This window comes from Pelecanus crispus, chromosome 5, assembly GCF_030463565.1.
Source record: "Pelecanus crispus isolate bPelCri1 chromosome 5, bPelCri1.pri, whole genome shotgun sequence".
NCBI lineage: Eukaryota > Metazoa > Chordata > Aves > Pelecaniformes > Pelecanidae > Pelecanus > Pelecanus crispus.
In genome coordinates this window covers 32680336-32699962 of record NC_134647.1, presented here as the reverse complement: position 1 = coordinate 32699962, position 19627 = coordinate 32680336, and the positions used below count along the sequence as shown (strand labels likewise).

The 19627-nt window shown below is 46.5% G+C and overlaps 1 protein-coding gene across 1 annotated transcript in view; it reads left to right on the top strand.

Moving 5' to 3' along the window:
• Window positions 1-19184, top strand: part of PLCL1 (phospholipase C like 1 (inactive)) — a 220956-nt gene extending 201772 nt beyond the window's left edge. Inside the window, exon 6 of the mRNA XM_075711057.1 lies at window positions 19002-19184. Coding sequence (XP_075567172.1) covers window positions 19002-19184 — 183 coding nt within the window. The remainder of the gene's footprint in view (window positions 1-19001) is intronic.
• The last annotated feature ends 443 nt before the right edge of the window (window positions 19185-19627 follow it).

Sequence of the window (19627 nt, the reverse complement as noted above, 5' to 3'; positions counted from 1 at the left end):
CTGCATGTTGATGGTAAATATCTAGATAGTTAATATACCAACATACTGACTTATTTATAGACAAAACATGGGAAGACAAAGACAAAGTGGCACTTACTGTTTTGGTCTTCTACTGAAGGGGAAAACACCCAAATGTTTGAATCTAGTCTCTTTGCAATGCATTCCTGTTCTTTTAAATCCTTTTTGCTTCCCATGGTAAGATTTTGCCTATGCTGCCGTAAGTGTGTTCTGTCTTACTAGGACTCCAACTGTTAGTGCATGCTAAAAGACATCAAGTGGTTAAATTCTCAGGGATCATTTCAGCACCCATCTATGAGTGTATCTGCTAATTATCCTGCATTTAATTTAATGCTGATTAGATGTATAAAGAGAGAGGTTGCTGAATGCAGAAGGCGTACAATTATTAAATTGCTAATGCAGTTCACTCTTTGGGGGAGAAATCCACAATTTTATGATGTAGTCGTGATCAATGTTAGTTCTGGTGTAAGTGGTTTTATGCAGCAAAACTGCGCACAGATAGCACTGTTGAAGGATCATGTCCACAAATGACCTGTTTCTTCATCACAGTCATTTGTGACGATCAGCCTTCAGTTGCTTGGGAGACCTGCAGCATCCAGACCTCTCACCTGGGTAGCAGAGCCCAAAATGTGCACTTTGAGGCTACTTGGAGAGATAAAAGCCAGATTTCTGAAAGGCATACATACAGACAGCCGTATACTTATCTGGCTTCACCTTAACCGAGCTGAATTTAGCATCGCTGCAAGGTGTCAGTTTTCTTAAGGAAGAAAAGCAACATATTGGACTGTGATTGTTCCTCTAAATCACCTTATGCACAACGGTACCACACAGAGTTGCTGCTGATCTTCGGAAGAACCAGGTCCATTCACAGCCCTAATTTAAGGATTATTATAGCGCGCTATGGGAGTGTTTTTAACAGATCCTCTACAGTACTCTATACCATCTTTTAAGTAAGATTTATTTGGGTCTTTTCATATCAGTCCTTTTTCCTTTACTTAGGCAAGAACCATTGCCTTGCTCCTTGGCACGCTGCAGAGTGGACAAAAGACCAGCATGGCAGTGTCTTGGGGACATTTCATGTAATTAAGCATAATGGTAACAATATATTTTACCAGATGTTGTATAATTGCTGCCAAAGGATTTGCACAACAATTTACGCTATCTAGATTTTAAGCAAGAGCATGGTGAATTCATGAGCGCCCATAAATCTGCTGCATTCTATGTACCATGTATTTCCCTGTAAGTGTCAGTTAGGCTTCCCCCTGCCCCCCGAAAAATTCCTCATCTTACGTCCCTCCTTTTCCCAGCATATCTCTGTGGACATAAGCACATCGGTGCTCAATTTGTGAAACTGCAAAAATAAATTAAATATAATCCATAGTGGCTTAGCAACAAATTCTTGTGATTTGCTGTCATCTTGTGACAGTGATAGTCCAGCAAGAGCAGTAGGCAGGAGTGGTTTGCATGGCATGGAGACTTCACGCTTGTCTTTAAATGCAGGGCTCGTCGTATTGTTCAGTGTCTACTCGTCTCCAGATCTCCCTAGATAAATATGTTTTGAATGTGGTTACCCGAAAGGCTCTCTTTCCGGAGAGGTTAAATGCTTCTCCTGCTGTCTAGTCCCCATGTTGTTTGCATTTCCTTTGCTGGTGCAGTTGAGAGTGGTGTTTCTAACTTCTAAACCTCTCCAGACTGTGTGCCCTGGCTACTTTTGAAGGATCTGCTGCCTTACTCCGAGACCGGCTCAGCTGAGCCAGTCAGCCTTGATGAGACGACAGATTTTACAAACATATGAGGAAATGCAGAGCTGCTCTAATTATTCATGTAGTTACTAGATCAGGTTGGTCTCTTACACATGAACTGAATGACAAAAAAGAAAAAAATAACACATAACATCTGGCTTTCTGAGAGAGTGCTGAAGAGAAGGTGAAAAGGTCCAGCAAGGTCAACATCCGTTTATTGTAAATACCAACCTGCTTAGCTTGAAGCAGTTTATTTAAAAGTAGGGGGAAAGGTGAGGAAGGAGATAGGTTTAGGTTGTTCCTTATTGAGCATGCAAAGAGTCTGGAGGAGCGGCATGGGAGCGCAACTCCTTCCAGGGTGCTTCGAGTGCTCTGAATGCGGTGGTGAGTGCAGTGGAGGCTCCCAGCTCCTTCAGAGGGCAAAGCCTGTGCTCCTGGCCCTCAGGCCGTGCTGCAGGGCTCATCTATCTATGGGGAGGTGTTTCAAGATTTTTCTGGGATGGGGTGATTTAGAGTCCTTTAAATGATATTGAGTTACAAGATAAGGAGGTAAAAGTGTGTGATTCATATGCAAAGCTGTTTTGATCAGTGTATTTTGTAAACCAACAGAACCAAACCATGTAACTCTTGGGTGGATCCTTCTTGTATGTAGCAGGGTGCTGTTCTCTGCTGATTCGGTTGGTAAATGCCTCCTCGAGCTCTCCCCCATACTGCTCACAGCACTGGCTTTTGTCTTTCTTGCCCAAGCCCAAAGGCGCAGGAACCAGAGCTCTTTAAAAGACACTTAGTCTCGGTGGATTGTCAGTTGTGTCTGCTGATGGAAACTTCTCAAGTTACTTCAACAGTGTGTATGAGGGTAAAATGAGCGTAATCCCAGTCTCTCAGCAGTACTAGTTAATTGACTGGAATATCCTGTTCTTCTTGGCCATCAGCCATGCTGCCAAGCATTGCTCCAGGGAGGATGTAGCGAGCAGTCTCAAACAAGTACGGCACGGCCTCTCTGGGTACCTGGCTGCTCCCTGCGAGCTTTTAAAGCCCTAATGGTGTTTCTGACAAGGTCTCTGTTTTCCTGGCCAAGGAAAATTTCAAGACATGAATTAGATTTAGAGCAAATTAAATATTCACGTGTGTTTAAAACATATGTGAAGGCCACCCAGGCCATCTTAAATCTGCAAGTACCAAATGCTGGCGACAGCAGGGACTAATGGGAGGGAGGGAGAGCAACAACCACCAGGGTTCACAGCGCTTGCTCCTTCATGATACTGTGAGTTTCTGATGAGATGCATTAGGGCATGGAGTCTCAGGATGGCTTGACAAAGAGGAGACTGTTCCGTATTAGTCGGTTATTCCTGGGTTTTTGTCCAATACTGGCACAGCAGGAGCGTTTAATTGACTGGCAAAAAGCGCTTGTCCAGACGTTCAGATCAGGCAGAGCTGGTGCTTAACCATCCAGGCCCAGGGATCCACTCGCCTGCCTGCAGCGCTGGTGCTTGTGATGAGCAGCACTCACCTCTCCACCTCACGCGGCCCCCACAGGACTCAGCCCAGTTAATAGTTTCTGTGCATGCAGGGAGCACGCACCATTTCCTGACTTTTCTCCAGCCTTTAACAGCTATTTGGATGCATAGAAAGTAGGACTGGAAGGGCCCGTGAAGAGGCTGTGTAGTTCTTCCTCCTGCCCCAATGCAGGATCAAACTCAATATGTAGTTGCTGTGGGTCTAAGCCCTGCTCAAATACTTGGCATGGAAGGTGCTTGGTATGAGGCTGTGGTGTTCTCCATGGTGACACCCAGTGTCTGGGGGACCCAGGGACCCAGAGTCTCTTGGCACTTGAGGAAAAAGCTGATGGCCAGAGTAATCTCAGCAGAAATGTGGGGGTCTGCCATTTTTCTCACTTCCCTCTTCCTCCTTCAGCACCAGGGCTCTGCTCCCACAGGTGTTTCACAACAGCGGGTTTAGGGACAAGACCCTCTTGCAATCAGTGTGGGACCCAAGTGTAGGACAGACCAAAAATGGAGGGTCACCAGAGTTCATCCAGAAAACAAGTGCTGTGAGCTGCCTTCCTTTGGTGTAACCTTTTTTAAAAACAATTTTTTTTTTTTTTAGACGGCAATCCAAAGTTCTGCATTTCAGATGTAAATATTCCTTCAATTCCACTGGAATGGGTTTGTATGTGTGCAAACACACATGTGTGTATGTATATAGGAGGAGAGACAGGCTGTCAAATATATAGGCAGAACAACAGTAACTTTGGGACAAAAGGAACAGATTGGAGAAATGAGAGATGGTCTGAAAAGCCTTGAGTGGTATCTTGTTTAGCCCATTTTCCTTGTATTTGACTAAAATAAGCCAGAGATAGATGGCAAGCAGTCTTGTGATGTGCCTTTTATTTTGAGTGATGTGACAAATTGCCAAAAGCCGCGGATCCGATGCTAAGCCGCTGGCTGTGCACGCAGGGCGAGGTGCATCGCATTGCAGTGATGGTGGGAGACAGGTCCAGAAGCACGCAGGGTCGCTGTGCGTGGCACCCCTTGTGCCAAGGCCACCTCAGCGTCATGGGCTTCAAGCCCGACCAGAGGGTTGGCTCACTGAGGTGCTGTGTGTAGAAACCCAATTTTAGCATCGCTTCACAAATGGAGGCTTGTCAAGATGTTTAAATAGGGCTAGTCTGCCAAAATAGATGCCTGTCTCTCTCCTTGTGTAGGCTGGCTGCCCAGTGAAGCCCCCTGCTTGGTCGGCTGTCCTGTCTCAGGTACCCCCCTGTGCCTCACTGTCATCTCTGTCTTTCCTGTCTCTTCTCCCCAGCCTCAAATCCCCCTTCCCTCTGCATCGCCCCAATTGTGTGTATCATCTAAATCGTGCTAAAGCAGTGGGAGAACCACCATGTTCTTTGTCTTACCCATGCATCCGATTCTCCCCCGTTCTTGATCTGGACTAAATTTCTCATGACTCTAAAGCTGTCTCTACCCGTGATGCGGTTCGCATGAGTTTATTGCTCCGTATTTGTGCCGACTTCACCCTGGGGTAGCTGTGTGGGAACTGGCGCTCTGCTGTGCTCCTGCTGGTGGGGCAGATCCCATCACAGCCTGAGCCCCAGCTGCGCTGCTGTCGTCTCTCTTGTCTACCAACCTGGCAGGGATTTTAGCACCTGGGTGTGAACGCCAGCTTCTCTTGGGGGTGTGGGTCATCCGGTCCAAAGACTGTGCAACTGGAAAAGTAATTAATAACATTCGGGTAGTGATGTGTGAATACAAAGAGAGTTTGTTCTCCAAATGCTGCTCTGAGCAGTAACAAGATTATCACCTGTGAGGAGGTTATTTGAAAAATCAGCAGGTAGGATTACAAGTTCCTTGAGGGAACTCATCTTTTGAGGAAAAGGAGCTACTCCTGCACATACGTGTGCCTGAGCAGAACTGAGCTGGAAAATAGGTAGTACTAAAGGGGGAGAGAGGGAGATGACTGAATAGAAAAATGTCTGTAGATGGTTCGCCACTAACGGAGGATTGCTTGAGTGTAAAAACTGGGTCAGTGTCATCTCCCTTCCCTTGAGGAGGAGACAGTGAAGGCAGGAACTGCAAGTGGCGTAGGAACTTCAGCAACTTCTGCCACCGTCCCCTCCCCTTGCAACGGTGACATTTTCATCTGAGACGCGGATATCAAAGACTGCCGTACCCAGCGGTGGAGTTAATTAACACAACCTGGAAGACGTGGAAGTTGGGAATCTTGTTTGTGCCAATCTGACAACATCACCTCATTCGGAGGAATTAAAAGGGCTGTAATGAAGGTATAAGTTTCAGCAGAGATTCACACATTTTTGCTTTTATCTGTCAATGGCTGTACTAACAAAGAAAGAAAACGAGCAGCTGCCTCTGTGAGGTGCTAAAGATTGCATTATAACCCAAGCCCAGCCACCAGCCCTGCCACACGCAGCTCAAGCAGCGAGGCAGCGTGCTGGAGGGGCCGGAGCCTTTCCTCCGGGTCCTTTCCCGGCCGATGGGGTGGCACCGGGCTTGTGCCCCGGGCCGTGCTTCTGCCCCAACGCCTGGCACTAGCGAGGGGCTTGGAGAGACCTTCTCCTTCCCGGGTCAGCAGTGTCCTGTGGTGCCTTGCCAGGATGATTATTCACGACACTGAAGGCCTCGGTGGTCTTTTCCTTTGCTCCCTTGCATTCACTGTTGATGTTTCAGGGTGGTCAGTTAAGCGGCGCAGTATTTCTCACATGCCAAGACATGCGAAATGGATGTCTTTTCTTAGACTCGGGGACTGGCTATTGCTTAGAAAAATCAAGTTATCTCTTTATACAACTTGGAGGATTCCTGATGTTCCTTAAATAATACATGAGAAGAAAGATTCAGTTGCATGGCTATTTATTATTGAAAAGACACGTTACATTTGCAAATCATTTCAGTTGTATTTTAATCCCCATTACTTAGCAAATTCAATTTACAACCTAGCATTTGCTGTTGCTGTGTGCTCATCTCGTCCCTCCCCAGCTAGCACGCGTTGCTGCTTCTGGCCCGCGTAGAGAGGACAGTAATGGTGCCTGCCAGGGTGTTTTGTCTTCCTTGTGTTTTAAACTCTCGAATGCCGTTGTGAATCAGCGTCGTGTGTCCTGGTAAAGATCTGGCAGAGCTGTGATTGCTTCAGGGCTAACGAAATGCAGGTAGAGAAAACTCCCTTTGTTTTCCTTTCCTCCAAACGTGGAGCTCGTGTGTCAGCTCAGCGCCCTGCCTGAGTCAGGGTAACCCGCAGGCTCTGGGAGGATTTTTACCCAAAGCAGTTGTGTTCCTACACTGTTAAATTCCCCAGTTCACTTAGACATGGGTCTTTGTGCCACCGGGGAGCTTCTCCTTTCGGCAGCCTGCGTGTGCATTGCCGTTGCACGAGGGAGCATGTGTCTGAGTGAAGGGCTCTGTTTCTAGGTGGCCCATGGCAAGACGGAGCAAGAGGGAATTGCTTCCCGAATCCTCCACCCACAGTCATTTTTTCTGAATTTGTGTAGGGCTGTTGAGTATCAGGGAGAGACCAGGGTACTGATTTCTACATGGCAGGAATATTAAGAGAGGATCGCTTGTAGATAGTTTTTTCTCCAACATTTGCTTACTGTTAAATCTGAATTGTTCCATTCTCTGGGAGCTGTAAAGTGGTGCTAGCCTGAAATGGTTATGTTCGAATGTGAGCTTTGGTGTGTGCCAAGAGGTTTAACGTCTTCTAAAAATTACCTTTGTGGTATATTTTGAGCTTGTTACAGCTACTGTCAGCAGATCACAAACAGTTTCCCGGTGCTTATAAATGATGGGAAGTTGACTGCCCCTTTTGTTATATGAATTGCATGCCAGCATCTACAAAACCCCGCTCCCTGTGGGGGAAGGGGTGTCTAATTGAAGCTAATTCCCTGGGGGAGCTCAGGAGGTGATGAAAGCTGCCAGTTGCTCCATCAAAACTGCCTCCTCTCCCATTGCTGAGATGGTGGTTGCGTTTTCCCTGGCACTCTCAGTGGCCTTGGTCAAATCTGGTAATGTAGCTTATAACTGAGTGATGCCTGGCCCTTGTGCTTTGCTGAAGCTAGGGGCTAGCATGTCTCTGTATGAATGCCGGTCCTCCCCCTCTCCCTCCTGAGCATAGATAGGAATCCTCTCTCCACATGTCGGGATGTACATAATACCATTGCTAGGCAGGACCTTTGACGACTTGTGTACTTGCATGAGTACAGGAGTCAGGGGAGCTGAACTCCGAATCCAGCAGGCAGTGATTTGCTGGCATGACCTTCCCCATTCCATTGTGCCAGTCCGGCTTCCATTACTGCCTCCTGACATCAAAAAGAGAAAATGTTTATCCACACCGCTAACATATGCCGAGGGTTGCAGTTAAAGAAATGAAATGCTATTTAACTCAATGGCGGTATTGATTCATTTTTGTGGTCTGGAGCCACCAGCAGTAGAGGGCTGTGGAGTAAAGACTTCTGTGTTAACATATATGACAACTGGCAATATGGATCTGCAGGGAGGGCTTGGACAGTTAGTTAAAAGCCACAAACCGCATTAAGTGGAAGTCGTAGGTGTTCAGTGAGACCTGGCATTTGCTTTGCAGTTATTCTTCCCCAGCAAACCTGGTAGATCCCAGAAGCCCTAAATGTCGCAGGTGTTCCCAAAAACTTGCGTGGGAGCTAGGGAAATCAGAGGCCCAAGTGCCTGGGGGTGGAAGTAAGCTTTGCCGTATGAACAATGGATTGGGGAGCTGAGATCTTGTATGTTGTATCCTTGACAGCTACAGTCGTCTTTTACCTGGGTCAGGTGAAATCAAGTGCAAGGTGATGAACCCTGCAGGAGCTAAAGGACCCTTTCTTATGGGTCATTTCCCCAGGTACAGGTGGGAACCATTTGGGGAGAAAAGCTGAGACAAAACCAGTGATTCTGTTGCTGTGGCAGCTGCTGTTTATTTTTAGATCACAGAAAGAAAAAGGTGGCATTTCTTATGTCAGATAGGCTGTGTACGCAAGAGCGCGTGCTAAAAAGACACACCAGTCAAAGGAGTAAGTTAAAAAGGCCCTTATGGTAGGTTTTTTCTCCAGCATCCTCTGTGTCACGGATCAGACATAGGTCCCGTATTGGCAGGAGGAGCCTTACTGACACGCTGTGGTCACTCTGAATCGACAGAGCAGGGGGTGACGGTAATTGCAGTTAGGTGAAAATTGCAGTTTGTTCTCAGTGTCGCCTGGGCTCCTGCCCGTGCCCTGGTGATGCTGGCGTACCTAGCAGCGGGGAGGAGGTGAGCCACGTGAAGGCACTGAAAAGCACCTGAAAATTTGTTTGTGTTTTCAAGCAGTGACAAAGGTGGTGGGAGTATCATAGCTCAGCCTGAGGGGCCTAAGGTAGCAGTCTGGGATGAACGGGTTGAGACTGGAGGCTGCTGGCCAGCATCAGGAGAAGGAGAATTTCCTTCAGAACGTGGCTCGGTGGTCTGAAGCTGGGTAGTCCAAATTCATCCTCTCCAGCCCTCACCAGTAACTGTGGAGGTATTATTACAGCCCTCTGTATCAGGCTTAAAAACTTAGTTCAATTTTGCCCAAAAGCCTCTTACTTTGTGTGGCATGGCATCGTAACGGGTTGGAAATTATGCTTGTTCGGTTTCCCTCATTGACATTTTGGGACAATGAATGTGTAAATGAATACTACAGTCCCCATCTTGCACCACTTATTTTTATGCCTGGCTTGCTCGGTTTGCTTTGTGTCTCCATTCCCATCCTTCATGGAGAGTTCTCACATCCAGTCATGCCTGTTTCTGACCCCTCTGGATTTTCTCCTCCCCTCCCAGTCACTTCGTTTTGGTAGCTCTCTGCCTGCTGGGGCAGTGCGCTGCTTACAAAAATAACCGTACCCGCTCCTGTTTGTGCTTGGATTTACATCTGCATGGATTTACGTCTGCACTGGGAGGGCAAGGCTGGGATTCTCCCGAGGGAAACAAACCCTGTTTGCATGAGTCCCATGGCCGCTGTGCCCAAAGCAGCCCCTTTGGCCTCTGGCTGGGGGAACGCGAGCAGAGAAGGTGGCTCAGCTCTGCTTTTACCGAGCTCACTGGCCGGTCTCGCCAGCAAACCTGCCTTTGACTGCCGGGGACCAGAATGACAGGGCTGGCCCCTGGACAGGGAATGTCCCAGCTGACAGGGACGAGGTGGATCAGAGCATTTGCTTTAGGGATCTTCTAAAAACCTGTCCCTTCCTAGCAGTCCGGCAGTGCTTTGTGTTATTTTTTTTCTTCCTTCACTTAACCTGTCCTGTGATTTGGAGTTTTTGGTCTCAGCTTAAAGCTTTCTGCTTCAGTAAATGTTGTTTGTGGTCCGTGCTGCTTGTGAACAGGTTAGAAACTGACTGCCCACAGCACCTCGCATGAAGGGAGGAGAGCAGCCAAAGCAGAGGGGTGTCACGTCCCCTCTGGGGGAGTAGGGATGGGGAGCTCGGGTGGCTTCTGCAGATGTCTGCGCCCCAGTCAGCTGGTGATGTTTGCCAGCCGCCACTGCAGCAGGAGGATTTGCAAACCGTATAGTTGCTAAGAAATTAGCGTTTGTGCCAGGCAGTTACTCAGAGACAAGGGGAGCGTGAGGAGCTGTGTGCAGGAACAAGCACTGCATGAGTATGCTCTCTTACCTGCCCAGAAATGCTGCGCTCTGACTGGCATAATTTCATTTCATCTTAATTAGATTATTTCATTTAGCTTTAAGCACAGCTGCAGGTATTTTTTTTTTTTTTTTAGCTGTTGTCCTAAGCAGTAGTCTAAGGAGAGCAGCGAGTGTTCATGCAACATCTCCTGCAACATTGTGTGCGCCACCCCCCACCCCCCCCCAAAAAAAAAAAACCCAAACCAAAACTCCAAAACCAGCACAGGTGCCTGTTGTCTCCAGTCAAAACAGAATCAACTCAGAGATAGTCAGTAAACCCTTTCCAGGTTCTGATGGCCTTAATGGGCATTTTGCTGTCAACGCTTGCGATGAAGGATGTGATTTTGATGTTAACTGTGTGGCTTGCAGCCGGAGTGGCTGTGAGTCAGCGCAGAGGGGAGCAGGGAGGTGGGGGGGTGCCAGCTATTCCCAGCCAAGTGTTTTGCTCAGGGGTTGCTTTGCACAGGTGTTTTGTTAGCTGCAAAACATATCTTTTCCTGCAGCTGGTCCTTTTACTCAGAAAAATGAAATGCAAGAAAATTCTGCGCTTTCCGCCTCATTTTTCTTCCCCTTGTTTTGTTTTTCTGGGACTCTCTGGACTTTACTGGAGTTACCAGCTGGTGCTGGTACATGTGGGGAATTTGGTTTTGTGACCAAAGGAGGACTAAGAAATAAATGCCTGGACATACAGCTTTGATTTCCACCTCATGGCTGTGTATCAAAAATAAACAGTGCCCCAATTTCTTCAGTGTTGTGGGGTTTTCTTAGTGTTGATTGTGCACTCCTGGGCTCCCAGCCAACCCTTTGATTTCAACCTTGTCACCAGCAAAAAGGCAGCTCCTGGCGTTGGGGGAGTTGACAGCAAGATTCCATACATTTGTGGCTGTGCTTGCAAACTGTCTGCTGGATGCAGTGCCTGAGAGACGCACAAGCAGCTGAACTGCTCAGCACATGGCTAACATCAAATTAATGCCATTATTTCTGAAAGCAAATTCCTGCTGCAACACAGTTACAGACAGTCGATGTTCACATTCATTGCTTTTGACAGCCTGATATAAGGTAATTTAATTTAAACGCCCAGATGAGAGAGAAGCAAGAGGCATTAAAAAAAAAAAAAAAAAGAAAAGAAAAGCCCACTCTTCTTGTACATAAAATGCCTGCTTGAAGAAATAGATTAGTAGCTGTATGGTGCGATTGATTTGCAAGAGCCCATGCATTTCAGTGGAGAGCTCTGTTTAAAGATCAATAGGGAACACTACAGCATGAGTGCTTTTGCCACTTAGGCGTTCAAGCAAATGCTTGACGTTAATTCCTTCTCAGACTTTGGTCTAGGGCCAGTAGGGTTTGGGAGGGCACTTGACTGTGTTTCAGAAAGCAAGCTGGCCATGTATGTCCTTCGTCTTTATTTCTTTAGGCAAATCCTGTAAAAGAATTACAAATACAGACCTTCTTTCCTAAGTTGCCATGGCTGCACAAGGCAATGATATACTCGTGTTGGCAAGGCCAGCAGCCAGAATCGGAAGGTTTTCTAAGTATTTGCTTTTTTGCTAATTGCATGACTGTTTTTGAGGTTCTCCTTGTATGACAGAGGTGTTTTGTTCATTTCCACCTTCCAGGCTGCCCCCAAGGTTTGCGTTTGGCTGTGTCCCACCATTTGGGAATATACAAGTGATGGGCTGGTGGTTTTGTAATAAACTGGGGAGAGCCTTGCCCAGTGCGGTGCCGAGGAGGCTGTCTCTCGGCATCTAGGACAGCCATTTAGATTTTAACTGCACCTTTCCAACAGCTGGAAAAGAAGGTGAAAAATGCCATGGGTGTTTTCCAAGGAGGTGCCACACCAGCAGAGAGGCAGCCGGTGTTCCCTCTTCCCAACCGCTCATGTCACTGCCTTGTGCTGCAGGATTGATTGCTTGGCTGTGCAATGAACTGTCGCTAGCCTCCTAGAAAACTGGCCAGGATAATGCAGAGCACCTCTGTAGGTCCCTGTTTAACCATCCTCGCCAATGCAGACCTTTGGGGTGAGACCCAAATAGCAAATAGAATCAGTTTAAAAGTTTTGGGGCTTGCGTGGGACGGCCTAACAGTGAACAACTGGCAGTTTGGTCTAGTTTGGGGGTTTACATGTACGTAGTTAAAATCAGATGGAACTGGTTTTCAGGTAACCTGGATATTGTTCTTAACACACCACACTTACAATTTTAGCATCGGGCTCCATCCCTGGGTCAGAGTACCCATCTGCAGTCACCAAATCATTGAGTGTGTTAACAGAGTAGTCCAGCCTGTGGCCGCAATGGCTAATCACACTGGAGCCACACGTGAGGTTCAGATTTGATCTGTGTTACAAGTTAGGACCGTTCTGAATCCTGCTTTACTTTGTTCATTATTTGTTTATTCTATTTATTATCATTTATTTATTCATTTTTATTAACCTCTTGTGTCCCTTTGCTATGGTATCTGAAGACCTACTATGGTTGCAGAGATCCGTGCCTCGAAGAGGACTGGACTAATATACTGGAACCTGCTGGGTGCTCAGGGCAAGCCAGGGCCAGATGGGCTCTGTGGAGGGGCAGTAATCCAGATTCCTGCCTGCTTTCCCTTGAACTGCTGAGAGCCCCTTCTGCCTTTGTAGGGGGAGCTCCTGGCCAGGTTGCTTTGGAGTTGCCATGTGAATTTTGCCAATCACCTGGAGTAATGCTGGCGTTGTTGTCTTGCTCTTAACAACTGACTGCACAGGAAAAGAGACCGTGCTTTGTAAATGGTATTTGCAGAGATGGTTACCCCTTAGCTCTTCACCCAGCGGTCGTCCTTATGTTAGGTGCTTGCTGGCAGGAGGCTGCTGGCTGGGATGCGCCACCTTAGGGCTGCGGGTCTTGGCAAGTTGCTGAGTGCCCTCGAGGCTGCCAGTGTTGCTTGCAGGTGTGACTTCATTTCCAAGATTCACGCAAATATCAGGTGCAAACAGGAATTTTTGTCCTGCATTAGTAGTAAAACAGTTGGGAAATACAGTGCAGCCAAGGCCGGTTCTGCGCTCCCAGTGTTTTTCCTGGGTTTCTCCTGAGTTTCTGCTCTCTGAACCTGGTCAGCCCCCTGTGTAACAAGACAGAGGCAGGAAAGCCTGGAGCCAGCATCCGTATGGCTGGTTCATGAAGTAAATGGAAAAAGGATGAAGTAAGGAGTAATCTGGGTTAGATATAGAAGTACTGGGAGATTGTTCCTGTTAACTGTTCCTCCTCCTCCTCTCTGTCTTCTTCCTCATCCTTGCTGTCCCAGGTGTCCTAGCTGCTGCCTGCGATGAGTTGAGCAGATCAGCCCTAGAGCTTCTGACCTCATTGCTTTGGCACAACCTTTGATTCAATTTTAACGCTCATCTAAGAACTCGTGTTCACCTTGTTTTTATCACGTAACCTTGTGTCAGAGCTGCACATGGCAATCTATTCCACAATAGTTTCTCTTTCCTGCTCTTGCTTAGAGAGATTTGACACTTCATATAACAATGACTGCCTTTCCCTGGGTGGATATTTTCTTTTTCATACATCTCGGATCTGTTCTTTACGTGATATAATTGATTCTCAGCTCTGGTTCCTTCTTGCAAATTTTTGCTAGGCCCTGCTTTGGGCAATGGGAGAGAAGGTCTTTGGCTCTCAGTAACACCCTGATACACCAAAATGAGATGTTCATTTTGATGTCTGAAATTCCTAGCAAATACTGAGAAATGCAGTGACCCAGGCACCAGTGAGGACTTGGTCAGATCGCCCGATTTACTCAGTGGCAAAGCTGGTGCTGGCTTCAGCCAGGTAGAAACAAGCTCTTGCATTTGGTTCAGAATTGGGTATGTGGGAAACTGCCCCCAAAACCCAGACCTTAAATGATACACCAGTGGCACGAGGAATGCCATATAAGTACCATCTTTTATATTCGTGGCCTTTTTGTTTTCCTGACAGGAAGTGAACTTCTTTTAAAATAAATCGGCAAGGAACATTTGGCCCCTGCTTTTCTTGTAGGGTAACTCATTTTTGCAATCCGGTATTTTTCAGTGTGCGAGAAGTGATTATACACTTCGTGTATAATCTTTGTGTACAGTAATTTTTCATGCCAACATGTGCGCTGTGATCTCTGTCACAGAGAATAAAGCAAAGCTCTTGACAAACAAGACGCAGTGATAACGAAAGGGTGGGTTTTTAAAGCCTGCATTGATACAGAAATAGTCTGTATGTTTGTGGAGTACTGTGTTCTGAAATGTAGATGTATCATAATCAAATTCATATCAATTGTTCCCACATTTAACTTTGAAGGAGGCATGGAAAAATATCTGCTTTTCATAATAAGTTTAACATACAGTCTAATCATTTCATTAATGATTTCCTCCTTAGGATTACATTTTCAAAGCCATGTGCAATCATTTAATTGTGTGCCTCCTTATTAAAGTCCCACTATGACACTTTGGAAATGCACCCCTTGCAGTAAATGCTGCCTCCACACAGAGTATCCGAATATCGCAGCAGCTCTCCAGCATTTCTGCTGTCTGAGTCTCTCGGCACTGACTATTGGTGCCATTACCTTACCTGCGTTACCTCTGAAATGTGGAGTGACAACAGTGCTTGCAGTTGTTTTATTTGGCCGTGTCTGGCTTTTTCAGCCAACCGGTGGCGGCCTGTGGGGATTTTACTTTGTGATTAGATAATAACGGAAGAGCTAGTTTCTTTGAGAAAAAGTTAAAAAATAACAGTAATACCATGAGCGTGACGTGGCATGGGCGTAAGACCTCTGTTATTTATTGTTTGTTTACTCAGCCCTCGAGGAGCGGAGAGGAAAGCTCCCATAATGTGCTGTCAGAGAATGTGTCTGCCAGGAGATAAGCAACCGTCTGCTTTAGCAAGCAGCAGATTACAAAATGGCCTTCGCAGCCACTGTTTCAGCCTCCCTGAAAACACGGCCAGTTTTGAACGCTGGGAAGGCCCTATTGCTCAACATGGGATTTTCCACTTCGCCAGCAGTAAAGCGAGGCATTTGTGTGGGGCAGCCTGTTGGTACAGCTCACTTCTGCACAGGCTGAGCCGTGGCCTTTCGGGGTCCTCCTGCAGCCCCCTGATGCTGGTGCGGGCAGCTGCCAACACGGGGGCTTCGGGTCCTGCCTCTGTGGTAGCCGGGGTCCCCAGTGCTGGCGGGTACCCAGAACTAGCCGTGTGTCATGACCTATGTGTTGCAGGATGTTTCCTAGAAAGCATAGGAATAGAAATAGTAATTATTAATGTACATACCCATGCTCATATATTTATGTAGAAATATACATGCAGCACATTAAAAAAAAAAACATATTGTGGAGTCGAACACAAAATGGTGCCACCTACCTAACCCACCTCCTCCTCTCATTTCCCCAAGCTCAGAGTCTGGGTTGTTGTTGGATATAATGAGCTGTCATCTTGACTCATAAAAACTTAGGAGTTTGATTTGGCAAAAAAAATAAATAATCAAAAACAACATAGAGAATTCGTCCCATCTGTGGCCATTGCCAGTGTCTATCTAGAACTACTTATGCTTCTTACAGCCTTTCATGGGTTGTCACTGAAACTGAGCAATATTTAAAGCCATGTCAGATTATCCCTGTTTTCTAAGCAGTATTAGCCTGTCAAGGTAAAGGCTTATAATCGTACACTTGCTTGACAAGCTGCATTATTTGTACTGTAATGTTAATTTGTGCTGAGGCTCCACAGTTAGTTGTAGTTAGGTGTATGAAACCTGACATTTAATGTTCCCTAACTCTAAATAAAAATGGGCCCCTTGATCAGTTTTTCAAGTAGAACACTCGATCAATCTCTTGTGGCTTAATTTAGTGTCATGCCAAATGCTGAGTTTAAGCTTTCTCACAAGTATTGATTTTCAGGAAGGCCGATGATATCAATAGCAGAAGGGAGATAGATGGACAGATGCTGAAGCGGACCATCGTGATCTCTCTTTGTCTAGAAGAGAGATACTTTGTTTGTAAGGATTGTTCTGTGCACAGAGATGATCACAATGAGTGATTTATGCAGGTTTTTTCAATGCAATCATACTTTTAAAGTTTACTCCAGCTTCTATCCAGTATTTAGTTCGTTAAGGTGTTGACACAATTTTGCTGACATTTTTCTTAAGTGGATTATGCTCACAGCCAGTCTTTCAAAGCAAACAGATGGCTTTTCAAACAGAGCATGCCTACAGATTTTTTTTTTTTTTATGGTGTCTCTAGAATTATGACAGCTCTGTCAGAGGGGGCTGGTTTGTCATTAATTTTCTTGTGACAGATGATTCAAAATCATTTTTGCTCTTTCAGCTTGCTCAAATGGACCAGCTGTTTAAAAATAAAAAATACAAGGAGACTAAGACATATATCAATTGGTCTGCACATGAATGGAATTGCACTATTTTGATAAGTCCATTTCTGTTTTTAGATCACTGTAAAATAAGAATGTCTTCAAAATACTGGAAGTATGCTCAGGAGGAGTGTTTTTCTTCTTGGAACCCGAAGACATGTCGTGCATTGCCTCAGATGAAACCTGTAATCTGAATTGCCTGGTTACTTAAATGTGAAAGTGGAATATGCATAAGGGAGAGCGGGTGGCTCAGCACCCTCACACGGGGTGTGAAGTCCCTTGGCTTCTGGGGACTTCAGATACGAGTCTTGGCAGGGCAGACTCAGGCTGTCATCCTCCAAGCGGGGGTGTATCAAATCCCAAGTAGCTTCCCTTAAATGAGTGTCTCAGAGAGTCCCTAGGCAAAGACACAGTTTGTGGGCCACCCTGAGAAGGATTTCCGTGCTTTTCCCTCACTCTGAGAAGGAAGAGGACATGAAGAAGGTGACAAAGACTCAGCTGAAGCTCTTTGTGTCAGCTTATGGAGCTGTATCCATTTTGTGCTGCTGCATGACGGGAAATCCTCCTCCTCCTCCTCCTCCTCCTCCTCTGTGCACAGCGTGGGTGATTGTTCCTGCTGCCCGGGGAGACGCTGGCCATGCCACAGCAGAGGACAAGCTCCTAGAAGTCTTTCCCCAGATACCCCAACTAAGGGGACGCCAGGTGCTTCAGGGTACTGGGCCTTCACCATCATCATTTTACCTCTCTGTTGCACTGGCTCTCCCAGGTTTTGGGCTTAGTTGTTCTTGGTGCTGTAGGGATGCCTATTTCGAGTTGTTTCTTGTGCTAAGGGGATTTTTCTGTTCTTGTGCATGAATACATAGTGCCAGGTGTTGACTAAGAGAAGTTAAGGCTGCAAAGCATCATCACACCCATTTTTGTCTGCACATTGGTGCAGCCTTTGGTGTCTTCAGTCCCATGCGCGTCATAAGAAAATGCAGCAGACCCGCTGCAGCTGGGTCTGTTTCATCCTAGAACCAAATTATTTAAAACTGCATTTGTGTAGTGAAGAATCTACCACCCTTTTTGATAACATTGTCCTGTCATTAATGATACTGCTGTTGGATCTCTTTGCCTGTGCTGCGGTGTGTTGTCCCTGTTGCAACAACACCGGCACGATTCCTGTGCCATTTTGCAGCCGGGAGAGAGACGGGGGTGTGCCGGATGCTCGAGGCAGCTGGGGAGCTCCTGGATTCCTGCCTATTGCCTTTAACCGTAAGCTCAACCTCTGTCCTAAAAGCAAGATCATAGCTATGTGAAATATGTGCCACGTAAATTATTCTCATTTTGTTTTTTCAAACCACGTCCGCTCACTGGATCCCAAGCTTTTTGTCTGTGTATTCCCATAACTGTCACACTGCCGAGATACAAATCTCTTCGAAAGAGCTTCATACCAAATATCACAGAGCCGCTCCCGCAGTCCCGGTGCTTTTTGTTACTTTCATATTGAGTTAGATTCCCAGCATCTGGGCAGCGATTTGCATTGTTCAGCAGGGACAAATTCATGTCACCAGGAGATGAGGCAATCATGTTCTCGGGAGCAGGCTGTCATCCCTGGCTGATGTGGTTTCCCACGTGGTGTTTACCAGTGCAGCGGGACTTGCAAGCCACCGTTGTTTCTTCGTTGTGAACATTGTTTATTGGGGGCTCAGGCGGTGCAAGTCCGGTGCCAGGCACTGGCAAAAAGGGAACTGTGCTCATTGGTGTGGGATAAATCCTTCCTCTTAGCTCTGGGGAAAGGGAGAGCAGAGAGATGCTCCCACTGCTGGAAGTTGTCATGCTGTGACTTGTCCATCACGTCTGGTTTGTTTTGAAAACCGAAGGAGGGTCAGTGATCAGTCGCCCTTCCAGTGTGCCCCAGGTCCTACTGTAATATCTGTTGTCTCCTTGGAGACCCCGCAAAGCATCTGTTGTTCGCAGGGGGTCAGGTTAGGTTGCAGGGATGCGAATGTGACATTTCAGTCAGTGGAGGTATTCCTTCTGAATATGCGTATAACCAGCTGCAGCGGGTGGTGTACTTTAAGCTGTACTTCGGGTGACATTAGGAGAAGAGCAGCTCAAGTTCTTAGTGATACTGAATTTTAATAACCACATGCATCTCCTGGCTTTTATTTATTTGTATCCTCTGGCACCAGAAGCTTGTCACTCCGTGGCATTTGAGATACCAATATTGCATAAATATTCATTTTGGCATTTCTGAACACCAACTCCTTAATACAAATTTCATATAACACATTTTTCCTGGTAGTTATGAATTGGATTGACATCCTGTTAGTCACCTCACCTTTACAAGCTCTGAGAAGATACAGAAGCAGGTGTTTGCTCACAAAGTCTCTCATTCCCATTTGCTTGCTCAAAGGTCCCAAACAAAGCGGTTGAGATGGGTTCAGCATGGCACTACAGGGTGCTGTGCTCCTTGCAAGTGCACAGTTTGGCCTGCCTCTGCTGAAGCAGGGCCCAAGGCTGGGTAGCAAATCCAGGTGCAGGGAGGGGTGGGTAACCGGGGGCTCGGAGCTCATAGGGGACCCCCCGAGGCGCTTGCATTCAGGGGAGGCAGAGGGAATTTGAGGCGGGACCTGGATCCTCTTCCACGGCACCAAACAATATGGCAGAGATGCGAGAGCAGTATTGCCGCTTTCGGTCCCGAGCAATGTGTGCCATCCCTGACTCTCTCCTGTGTGTCTGTCTGTGCATCCTCAGGGCCAAGGAGATCTCCTGAAGAACGCCAAGAACGAAGCCCTGGAGAACATGAAGCAGATCCAGCTGGCGTGCCTGTCGTGCGGACTGAGCAAAACTGGAAGTGGGCACGCGGACGCCAAGTCAAAACGGTGCCTGGAGGCGATACAGGAGAAGGATACCGGAGACGAGAATGGGAGGCTGTGAGGGGAGGCAGAGCTGTCGCATTTGTCACAGATTTCAATAACTCTAAACTATTTTTTTAAAGCATTTAAAAATTCACACAGGAATGCCCTCTACAGGGTGTTGATAGTATTAAAATCCTCACAATGTCAGTATTTTAATGCAGTTAATTTATCTAAGTTAAACTCTGGTAGTGAGATTTCTAATGAAGCCAAGCTGTCTGTATGCAAGTGCGTGTGTGTGTGCGCACATGCAAATCCTGTAGACGCCCTTTCATGCATTACATTAGCCATTTGCTAATTTATTCCTTTGTCATCTTTGAATAGGCCTGTTCATTCTAAAGATCAAAACAAATAGAGAGTACTTGTATCAGTTTTGTGCTTTATTTTACTCTCCAGCTTTTATCATTTAACTTACAGGTTACATTACTGTTAGGCTGTTTAAACAAACAAAATACAAGAACAAAT